The 12,436-nt window shown below is 40.6% G+C and overlaps 1 protein-coding gene across 1 annotated transcript in view; it reads right to left on the bottom strand.

Annotated features, from left to right (window-relative positions):
• Positions 1-677: 677 nt before the first annotated feature.
• Positions 678-12,436, bottom strand: part of LOC140938182 (uncharacterized) — a 16,769-nt gene continuing 5,010 nt past the window's right edge. The window contains exons 2-4 of the mRNA XM_073387702.1: positions 2,741-3,335; positions 1,817-2,059; positions 678-1,279 (exon numbers count right to left, since the gene is read on the bottom strand). Of these exons, the coding sequence (XP_073243803.1) occupies positions 678-1,279; positions 1,817-2,059; positions 2,741-3,317 (1,422 nt within the window). The 5' untranslated portion in view covers positions 3,318-3,335. The remainder of the gene's footprint in view (positions 1,280-1,816; positions 2,060-2,740; positions 3,336-12,436) is intronic.

Below are 12,436 nucleotides of genomic sequence, written 5' to 3' on the forward strand. Positions count from 1 at the left end.
AAAAGTTATTGTACCCCTTAAAAGAAGAGACGATTGCTTCAAAGCTCGTTTCGTAACGAGTAGAATGTCACATTACTGCGTGTATCATGACGGCATAGGTCTACGTAGTAGAGATCAATGTGCAACGGCGTGGAAGGATTAAAATTATTGGCTTCACCTGGGAGTACAAGTTGAGGCCCCCAGAACTAAAATACCTGGATCCGCCCCTGGAATAAATATAAAAGCTTTGACGTACCTTGTCCAACACTAGTGTTGGATGTTACTTGGAGAGGATAGGACATCTTCTCTTGATGGTCTTACCGGAATGATATTGCTATAATTAGCTTACACACAATTACGGTATGTCTCACCCTTTTTCATTTATTTCTTACATTGTTATAAAATTGTTATAATTGATACGAAATGGAGGAAAAAGTGCAAATACAGATACTAATGTCTAGAACATAACTGTCTCTGTGAGTTGAAGGATAAATCAGCATAACCCCCGCTTGGCAATTCAGGAATTTAAACGTCGACTGTATTAATTTCTAACTAACTGAGCCATTGTACTATACTCGTTTTTTGGTTGGCCTGTTGTGACATTTATCATGAACTTTTAAGTTCATTGACAAGTCGGTGATCTACAACTGTTACTGTAGAAGTCACGGAAACGTTTACTCGCAAACTGGCACTACACATCACACCCTTTTCTTCTGCCGGGTTAGGGAAGGGAGAACTACTCCTTGTCTTCTCACTGTTGCCCTCTCCTCAGTCTTGATCCTGATTATTTCAAGGCAGCTGCCGTGCGTCTGTAGGTTGGCGCCTATTGGAAGCACTGCAGCTTGCATGGTAACAGCCATACTGGAGGTCAGCGTGGGACACGTTAGCGCATGGCTCGTCAGGTTATCCTGGAGAGATGTCCTACGATTCCCGGTAGACAAAGAGCGGAGGGGTGGAAGAGTTACGCGATTCGGTTCCCTATAAAGTGCTCGACTTCCTGTTTCAAGATATGGAGGTTTCCCATCTGCCGAGACGTCGTTTGACGCTTGCTCACGCACCCGTATAGCCAGTAAGCTATTAGCCTTGTCAGTTAATTCTTCGCTATTTTCTACTGGTGATTTAATAGTTGGTGTTATACTGAACTCCTCTTGCAGCAAGATGTCTGACTGGGTTTTGTGTTGACCTGGTAGGTGGAAGAAACCTTTATCATATGCATCTTTCACTTGTGTCCAGTGCATCTCTGCTTGTCTCCGGATCAATCCCTCCTGGAGGGACAAGTCTGAACCAGTAAGCTGAAATTCTGTAAAAAGATGGAAAGTGGTATTTTAAGTGTCTGACAATACTACTTCGATTAAACAACACGCACACTGTTAACTAGTCGACAGTACAATAATGCCATCAAATAATACCCGATCAATTTCAGTCAGTCTAAGAAAAGAATTTACACACCTTAAGTTTGAACTCGTTTAACTGGAATAACTAGAAACATAGCAACAGTGTCATCTTCTTTAAAGTCCTGGCTTATGACTCAAAAACGATTATTTTCTGCTAACTGTTTTCAAGAAATCACTATCAACTAACTTTGCTAAACGTTCGTAGCCTTCCAAAGCCGGAAGGCATTAATTTCAGAAGGAAGCTATTTACGAGAACAGCTAATAAGACCGTGAGTTCAACAAAGATCCTTTATCAAACTCTTCCTTAGTAATTACTTATCGCAAATATCCAGGGAGTCAAACAAATATTAATCATAAAAAGAGGTTGGGAAAAAAGGAGAGTAGCAGCAACCAGACCCTGGGAAAGAGGTTGAGCTGACACCCATTTAATGATCCCAGCTTACTTTTAAGAGAAACTGTTTCTTGCAGAGGGTTTCCAGGGAGGGGACTGTGTCGTGTGGGCTCCCCACACTCTCCTCCTAAGATTGCAAACACTTGGTCATCCTGTAGCACCTTATTCACCAGTGAGCTCAAGACCGCTGCTACGTATTGCTTCCAAGTAGAGTTTCCATGGTAACGCTGAGTGCCAATCACGCCTACAATTGAGATCCATTCTTTTCCCAGGACTTCGCAGCATTCAAGTATATCTGCGAAAAGAACATGTCAACTTTATAAATGAAGCTATTTTGCATCATCTTCACGCTTCCATTTTATGGGGTTCACAGCTTCTTCAAAAACTCCATGAACCTTAAGTAACAAAATTGTCAATGAACGTATAAAACCGAAATATCCCAGCTGAATCCTGCGCTAAGACTTTCATTAGCCTGGTCGATTATGATTAGCGATTGTTGTTGTTGTTGTTCCTCGAAAAGGGTATTTATATAGGCGTAGATTGTAACATTGCAATAGCATACCGACAAGGTCTTAACAAAGGGTTGTATTAATGGTTCTTAAAGAACATGAGTGAAGCTGACGGGATTGTTTGCCCCGCCAATGTAATGACTGTAATGTTCTGTCGACTGTGACACGGACGTAAACAGTAAAGTAATGACATAAAACAGAAATTATGTCCGTCACGGATGGTCTTCAATGGGGATCCTTTGGCAGTTAAACCTCCAAAATGTAACTTTCAGTCGCAAAAAAGTCAACCGTAAAAAATTAAAGTTTGTAACAATCAGTGTCATTTTCTACCGGTGTTCCGATAAATTGTTAAATGTTTGTTACGATCGTCACAGTCTGTTAGTTTATTTTTTCATTCTCGAATGGTGCGCAAGCTAGTGAGCGATGCCTTTTATGTTAAAGTCTATGTTTGTGAGCACTATACTGACCTAACGTCGAAGTTTTCACAGCTACTGCACTGGTTTTCTCATTCTTTGTGAGATCTCCCATCTGAAATACTTTGCCAACATGGACAGCTTGTTTGCGGTACTTGGGCGGTGTCCAGCCATATTTGCCATTTTCGAAAACGTTGATCAAACATTCACTGCACGCTAGGCTTTCAGGTTTTCCAAGTTTGGGGTTCTTTCGAACTATCGCTTCTGCCACAATCACGTCCCCGATCTCGTACGTCCTGCTATGAGGACATTTCCCGAACCCGAGAAAGATTCCAGCTTTTGGTTTGAGTAATTTGATGGCCTGGACAACTGCAGATGGCTCGCCTCGAGCTTTGAGTAAAAACACAAGGCGGAAATTGATTTTTCCGAAGTAGATATACCCGGCCCCTGCAATCAGCACAGCCTTTCGATCTTTCAAAATGCTCGCGATCGCAAGAAATATCAACTCGTTTTCGGCGATCAAAAGCGCATGAGTTGGGATGTAAACTTTGTCAACATCAACTGTTTCGTATGAGAGTTCTTGGGGTGACAGCGCGCAAACCGAGGGAGGCCGGTTTGGCAATCTGGCCATTTCAGTGTCTGAACGATCCTGTAGAGAAAAAAAATAGTTTCTTCCTTATTAACCTGCTTCGTATCTGGCTAAGCTAGGAAAAACTTGTTGTGAAGACATCAATTTTCTGAAGATGCCTTAACTATGAAACACCTGTTTCCGAAGAAAAAATTGCCACCTGGGAAGCAAAGTGTATTTGACCTGATTCAATTAAAAGAAATCATTTGTTTCTTGCGCTGCTAAACCCTGAAACATTCATGGCAATTACGTCCGCAAAAACAGTACCTAACCCGCACAAAACCTGAGTGACCCAAACTAATGTGTTTAGCCGCCCGTTCACATAATAAAGTTCTTCCAGAATGTTCACATAAAGAAGGAAAGAGCATTCTCTTTTCGAGACTAAACTTAAAGAATGTTTCTTTTCCCAGATCCTTAGGACCAGAGGTCCATTGTCAGGCGCAGCACCACCCCGCGATTCTCACATCACGGATTTGAAAAATAAAAAACCTTTCGCTTATACTAGGGAGAGAAGAGATGGAAGAGATGAAGATTTAACTGTTAGGTGCTGATTACATGAGCCGGGCTCGCCCGCTGGCCCGTTTGCCAGGCTGACTCGCTTTTCCGTGCTGGAGGTAACTGTTATCCTGGTGTTACATGAAGAAATGTCATGTTTACAAAGAGATTGGAAGCAATGCGCATGCACATGCACATGCGCATTGTGTTATCCGCTGTCCTGTTGCTGGTTTGGTTCCCCGGGCTGACCAGGCGAGCGTTATTACATGGAAAATTTCAAGCCCAGTTAGCCGGGATCTCGGTATAATCCCAGCTAACAGGACTGGCTCGTTTGTCATGTATCACAAAGTTGATTTTTGCTGCGTTTAACTAACGCGCCGAGTTCTTGGCAAAGCGAGCCTGCCCGGTTCATGTAATCAGCCCCTTAGGGTGCATTTCTACCGTCGAGTAATTTTTACGTGCGTGTACATGCACGTAAAATTTATTCACGTAAATAAAAGAGAGGCAAGATACAAAGTGTTGAGCTTAAACGTGAAGTTGAGCGAAAATCAACGAGTAAAATTTACGTGCGTGTACATGAAAGTAAAAATTTCGTGACAGTAGAAACCCACCCTTAGGGTTAAACAAGGTAGCAGACGCGGAAATGTCTAAATAACAATATTCATTTTTTAAATCACAGTTATAATTAGCTTTCAATAGCAAGTCATTGCTCGTACTGTTACAAGACTAAATGCGTCACTTTTGTGTAGAAAGCTTTTTAGGTTCTGGAAACTTCTAACTTCCTAAATATTGGTAACTATCTATTAATCAACGAGTTATTGACCTTGAAGGACATTTAGCTAGGAAGTCCTAGTATATAGGAAGTCAACTGTTTTTCTTTTCCCACGCACAATCTTACGCATTATAGCCCTTAACTCTACATTGGTCGTAGACAGTAGGGCCATTTATACGAGGAAAAATAAGACGCGAACTTTCCGTATACACGGCACATTTCGTCTAAAATAAGACGCGGCTTAGCTAAGACGCGTCTTATTAGATAAGACATGCTCGTATAAATGGTACAGTTCGCGTCTTATTTAAGACGCGTCTTATGTAAGACGCGTCTTATTTTTCCTCGTATAAATGGCCCTAGTGTCTGATTATTGACTTAAAATATCGACTTAGTTCAGTATAAAGTTATTGAGTTTTCAAACAAACAGAACTTATCATTGTCCCACAAAGTAAGTTCCGGGTGTGATTTTGCGCAAATCAGAAACTTTACTGCTGGAACATTTTGTCCTCCAAGTTGACATTGGTTTCCCTCAAATAATCTGTCGTTAAACCATCAGTCTTGGTTTCGGAATCATGAATAACAGCGCTATCATTGTTTACTTTTATTGCAGTCGGAAACTGTTTTTCCAGCGACATGGATTAAGGTAAGTTTTCCCGAAAGGTGTAAAAACTTATGTGATGAAATTGCAGCATGGTAAAGTTCCTTTGCAATATAGATTCTATTAACTACGAAGAAAAAGATGTGCAAAAGACTTTCGGACATACTGGTGTGTTCATGATAGTACGAAGTAGTGGAAGCCGAACAAGTAATGGAAGTTATATTAGTAGGAAAAAAACACTGTAAGAAAAACAAAGAGCAACGGACAATGAACTTTCGTCACAAGTAGCTGCGCAATAGCGAAGGTCAGAAACAATTAGAACAAGGAAGCTGTAAGTGTTAATAAGCCCTTAGTTTGGTGATGAGTCGTCTTGGCTTCCTACTGCAAGTGGCCATCACTTCACACTACACCTTAGGAAGCAACTCTCTCACAAAAATACAACTATATTAAGTTTTGAAAAACGACTAGAGAAGATGACTTCAGCAGAATTTGCCGTATCAGCAGCTCCTCCTGGACGCATTATACTCAGTTACCACAGTAACAAAATATATAAGTTACATAACAAAAGGAACTTGTCAACCATCAGGTTCCCTTCAGAGCGTAAGGCGTGTTATGTCTATTGCTACGAATGTAAACAGTGCACTGGGATTCCACTGATGGAACTAGAACAGTTAAAAAAAGTTGCTACTTTAGTCGAGCCTTATAAATAGTGATCAATCCAACAAGCAGAATTTCTTGAACTCAAATTCATCCAAAAATAATCAGTTCACGAAACAGTAAGACCTTGATATAACGAGTCTCCTTATGGCGAAGTCCTCGGTATAAAGTCAGTAGAACGATATTCTTCGCCCCCCGGCCAGTAATAGTAAATATATGGAAAATAACCTTGATAAAACGAACACTCATTCATACCGAACATATTTTGCCAGACCGCTTGGCCCTTCGTTATATCGAGGTTCTACTTTACTATGTTTTGTTACTTAAGGAGAAGTGGTCTTATGCAAACAGTGGATGGTTATAGACTTAAGAAGCCATCTAAATAATTCACGAACCCAAATCGTTTTCTTCTCTTTGTTTCATTTAAACAGTTAACTTTTGCACAGCAAAGAATCTTTCGCATCAATACCTGAACTAAAACGGAAAGCATGACGCAACTATACACCTGATAAAAATCTTGGCTCTAAAAAATAAATACAGAATGATAAACAGTAAAACAAATGACGACGAATAGAGTCCTCAAAAAAACAAACACTTGAATGCGCAAAGAAAAGATTGATTTCCTGCAGTGATTAGAGGGACATTTAGCTGAAACTTTTGCGGAAAAATATGCGACCGCACTGATTTTAATAAACCCATCTTTACCAGCTATTTAACCACTAATGAGCAGAATTCCTCATAAAAGGATAAACAAATTCCTCGCTACCAACCGACTAAGGCCCGATCTCTTTATATGCCGAATCTAACGATTATATTCGGCACATGAAAAGTTTGAGTTTAATCTGCCAGCCTTATAAGATTTTTACCTGGATAGGCTCCTCTCACTTATAAGGAATTCTTTACAGTTTCCGAATTGTATCTGCTCTGGAGAGTCCAATCTTGTACATGTACCGCAAACACACTGCACCGCTACGTATTCCCGAACAAAACTATTACATATCCAATTTATGATTCTTTTTCACTTATGTGTGAATCTTTTTATATAACAGGAAGTGTTAACTGGATGGGGTGTGTTGAGCAATCATGTAGCCTTTTTTAGGAAGGGACTTACAAACATTGTGTTTGGCCAATAGAGAGGAGAAGTCCTTACGTCACGTTGCCATGGTAGCAAAAATTTGGGATGACAAAAAACCGAAAAGGTCACTCAAAAGTCTATTCGCACTATTTTAAACTTCACCGATCTTCAATTTCATTTAATTTGTCAAATCTTTACGAAATTTTCTTTACGACCGTATGTATCGTTATCTAAGTTAAGAAAAAGAAAGCGACAATTTTTGTATGTGTTCACCTACTCCATAAAGCGGGCTCTTCAAAGTAGGAAGTTTCATATCGTAGTGGTGCAACGACAGCAAAGAAATGTACAAATAGCGTGATGCACGTGCAAAGTTGTGATAGAAATAGTGCTACCATGGTAACGTGACGTCACACTTCTCCTCTCTATTGAGGGACACAATTGAACCTCTCTCATGTTTCCCAAAAATTGCAGCTCACGTATCCTACGAGCAGAGGCCCTTCGATCTTCCATTTGATTTCTAGAATTCATTAAAACCCTATATCATAAAAAAAAGCCAACTTACAGGAAATTATCTGAAGAGCCGTGCTAAGATTGAGGAACCGAAAAATCTTTATCAACGAAGTTCAAATTTCCATTATTAAAAATCAACTTCATAAAGAGATTTTCCCTCAGGCTATGTCTATGTTGTGGTTCAATTTTATGCTTGGTTTAAATGTTATTTTTCATTGTTTCAGACTCGTTATCATATATTACCATACCCAGTTAAACCCAATACCCAATACGGTATAGCTTTTGCACTGGCACGAAAACCATATCGGATAAGGCTTCATAAGGCTTCTCTTCACACAGTGATTTCGGCGCAGGTTCTGTAACGGAGCGAAGCTGCGTCGCGTTGATCTTGAAAGTGGATCGCCACATATCGGATACTGGTTTCTGTGCCACTCTCTGGCGCAGAGCAATGGCGGATACAGACCCTCAGATAGGGGGAGGGGGGGGGGGGCGTTCATCCAGACCCTGAGATAACAGGGGGGCGGGCCCCCGGGCCCTTGCCCTGGATCTGCCACTGCAGTGTAAACAGTTTTCATACCATACTGACCGGATGGCTGTTCATGTCGACATGATAAACTATACGAGATAGTTTAGACATAGTCTAAGGGCCTGTTTACATGGAGGAGGGGGACCACAGATAGGTAAGGTAAAATGCGGCGGGTCACCCCACCTACCATGTAAACGTGATCAAATTAAAATGAGAGATTATATGGACACCTGTACGGTTACCTCACCTTCCTAGGGTCCCCTACCTCCATGTAAACAGGACCTTTTGAAAATGTCATTGTTTAGTGTAGACATGTCATTGTTTTACGAGGTTTAAAATGGCCAAAACCATGATAGTAGAATTTTTCCCGTTAGCGTTTACGTGGCCCAAAATTGAATTTTTGTAGTTGTTATGAAGACCATGGCTGTACAATCGTGACTGACAATCAACGAATTAGACAAATAAAGAAATAAGAGTTGCAGGCGACATGGGGGTAATAATAACATGTTCACCTATTAGTTTCAATTGACACAAGCAATGTGGTTGACGTACGCTCTCGATGAAAGTTTTTAATCAATTCAATATGAGACGAAAGTCTCAAACACAACTGAACTATGTTTTAACCATTATAACTAACACAAATAGCTGATTTTTCCGCATTCTCCCAGTAGGCTACATATTTGAGGTCCATTTATTTATGTCGAGGTTTTTGCGTCTTTTCTGACGTTGGTAAAGATTCTGACAGGATGCTCCATATTATCTGATAACATTTTTGTGACTAAAAGAGAGAGAGAGAAAAGAACGCCATGAGCATCTAAACGAGTTTCATTCACATGTACAAAATGCAAGCTTAGGCTCATGCAAGTGTCGTTCAAATAGTTTTGCAAACTTTTGTAAACTTCGTAACTTATGAAGTCTGCAGTAAGCAACGTCCGATACATTGGTGAAACATGCTCCTCTGAACAAATTATCTTGCATAAAACTCATCCATTTACCAGTAGTTTTATTGAACGTATGTTTTGTTGTTTAATTTTGCTGTCTTAAATATTCCTTCAGGGCCTTGAGTCAAAGCTACACGCTACATCGAGATCTTGTCCCATATATTTTACTCCAACTGGCGACCAGCAATGTTCATTGTAACGAGGTCTTCGTTTTAAGGAAGTTCCGGGTTCCACTTTAAAAAACAGATGATTTATACCGTATACTGAAAAGTAAAACAACTTACATTTTATCATCTTAGTCAAACTCTTCATTTTAACGCCAGACCTTAGCAGTTCCCGGCATTCAGCCCATTCAAACTCTTTATTTTAACGCCAGAGAAAGGCATTTCCGTCTGACGTTAGATTTTTACGACTGGTCCCTGAATCCTAGTTCTCCAAGGGGAGGGTCGGAGGGACGGCAGACGTTTCAAAGTACTTAGCTTACTGCTATAAAATTATAATAACCCCCGAAATATCCCCAAACGGTCGCTTACGGCTTTCATCCCGTAGCCTAAAAATAGAACGTGCGTTTCCTGTTGCTTTTAAACTATGAAGTTTAATATTGAAAAAAGTTCTTTTACCCCTTAAAAGAAGAGACAATTGCTTCAAAGCTCGTTTCGTAACGAGTAGAATGTCAAATTACTGCGTGTATCATGACGGTATAGGTCTACGTAGTAGAGATCAATGTGCAACGGCGTGGAAGGATTAAAATTATTGGCTTCACCTTGGAGTACAAGTTGAAGCCCCCTGAACTAAAATACCTGGATCCGCCCCTGGAATAAATATAAAAGCTATGACCTTGTCCAACACTTGTTGGATGTTACTTGGAGAGGATAGGACATCTTCTCTTGATGGTCTTACCGGAATGATATTGCTATAATTAGCTTACACACAATTACGGTATGTCTCACCCTTTTTCATTTATTTCTTACATTGTTATAAAATTGTTATAATTGATACGAAATGGAGGAAAAAGTGTAAATACAGATACTAATGTCTAGAACATAACTGTCTCTGTGAGTTGAAGGATAAATCAGCATAACCCCCGCTTGGCAATTCAGGAATTTAAACGTCGACTGGATTAATTTCTAACTAACTGAGCCATTGTACTATACTCGTTTTTTGGTTGGCCTGTTATGACATTTATCATGAACTTTTAAGTTCATTGACAAGTCGGTGATCTACAACTGTTACTATAGAAGTCACGGAAACGTTTACTCGCAAACTGGCACTACACATCACACCCTTTTCTTCTGCCGGGTTAGGGAAGGGAGAACTACTCCTTGTCTTCTCACTGTTGCCCTCTCCTCAGTCTTGATCCTGATGATTTCAAGGCAGCTGCCGTGCGTCTGTAGGTTGGCGCCTATTGGAAGCACTGCAGCTTGCATGGTAACAGCCATACTGGAGGTCAGCGTAGGACACGTTTGCGCATGGCTCGTCAGGTTATCCTGGAGAGATGTCCTACGATTCCCGGTAGACAAAGAGCGGAGGGGTGGTAGAGTTACGCGATTCGGTTCCCTATAAAGTGCTCGACTTCCTGTTTCAAGATATGGAGGTTTCCCATCTGCCGAGACGTCGTTTAACGCTTGCTCACGCACCCGTGTGGCCAGTAAGCTATTAGCCTTGTCAGTTAATTCTTCGCTATTTTCTACTGGTGATTTAATAGTTGGTGTTATACTGAACTCCTCTTGCAGCAAGATGTCTGACTGGGTTTTGTGTTGACCTGATAGATGGAAGAAACCTTTATCATATGCATCTTTGACTTGTGTCCAGTGCATCTCTGCTTGTCTCCGGATCAATCCCTCCTGGAGGGACAAGTCTGAACCAGTAAGCTGAAATTCTGTAAAAAGATGGAAAGTGGTATTTTAAGTGTCTGACGATACTACTTCGATTAAACAACACGCACACTGTTAACTAGTCGACAGTACAATAATGCCATCAAATAATACCCGATCAATTTCAGTCAGTCTAAGAAAAGAATTTACACACCTTAATTTTGAACTAGTTTACCTGGAATAACTAGAAACATAGCAACAGTGTCATCTTCTTTAAACTCCTGGCTTATGACTCAAAAACGATTATTTTCTGCCAACTGTTTTCAAGAAATCACTATCAACTAACTTTGCTGAACGTTCGTAGCCTTCCAAAGCCGGAAGGCATTAATAGTCAGAAGGAAGCCTACTTACGAGAACAGCTAATAAGACCGTGAGTTCAACAAAGGTCCTTTATCAAACTCTTCTTTAGTAATTACTTATCGCAAATATCCAGGGAACAAGTCAAACAAATATTAATCATAAATAGAGGTTGGGAAAAAAGGAGAGTAGCAGCAACCAGACCCTGGGAAAGAGGTTGAGCTGACACCCATTTAATGATCCCAGCTTACTTTTAAGAGAAACGGTTTCTTGCAGAGGGTTTCCAGGGAGGGGACTGTGTCGTCTGGGCTCCCCACCCTCTCCTCCTAACATTGCAAACACTTGGTCATCCTGTAGCACCTTATTCACCAGTGAGCTCAAGACCGCTGCTACGTATTGCTTCCAAGTAGAGTTTCCATGGTAACGCTGAGTGCCAATCACGCCTACAATTGAGATCCATTCTTTTCCCAGGACTTCGCAGCATTCAAGTATATCTGCGAAAAGAACATGTCAGCTTTATAAATGCAGCTATTTTGCATCATCTTCACGCTTCCATTTTATGGGGTTCACAGCTTCTTCAAAAACTCCATGAACCTTAAGAAAGAAAATTGTCAATGAACGTAATAAAACCGAAATATTCCAGCTGAATCCGGTGCTAAGACTTTCATTAGCCTGGTCGATTATGATTAGCGATTGTTGTTGTTGTTGTTCCTCGAAAAGGGTATTTATATAGGCGTAGATTGTAACATTGCAATTGCATATTAATGGTTCTAGCTTAAAGAGCACGAGTGAAGCTGACGGGATGGTTTGCCCCGCCAATGTAATGACTGTAATGTTCTGTCGACTGTGACACGGACGTAAACAGTAAAGTAATGACATAAAACAGAAATTAGGTCCGTCACGGATGGTCTTCAATGGGGATCCTTTGGCAGTTAAACCTCCAAAATTTAACTTTCAGTCGCAAAAAAGTCAACCGTAAAAAATTAAAGTTCGTAACAATTTGTCATTTTCTACTGGTTTTCCGTTAAATTGTTAAATGTTTCTTATATCGTCACAGTCTGTAAGTTTCTTTTTTTCATTCTCGAATGGTGCGCAAGCTAGTGAGCGATGCCTTATATGTTAAAGTCTAGGTTTGTGTGGCACTATACTGACCTAACGTCGAAGTTTTCACAGCTACCGCACTGGTTTTCTCATTCTTTGTGAAATCTCCCATCTGAAATACTTTGCCAACATGGACAGCTTGTTTGCGGTACTTGGGCGGTTTCCATCCATATTTGCCATTTTCGAAAACGTTGATCAAACATTCACTGCACGCTAGGCTTTCAAGTTTTCCAAGTTTGGGGTTCTTTCGAGCTATCGCTTCTGCCACAATCACGT

This window comes from Porites lutea, chromosome 5, assembly GCF_958299795.1.
Source record: "Porites lutea chromosome 5, jaPorLute2.1, whole genome shotgun sequence".
In the NCBI taxonomy this organism is placed as follows: Eukaryota; Metazoa; Cnidaria; class Anthozoa; order Scleractinia; family Poritidae; genus Porites; species Porites lutea.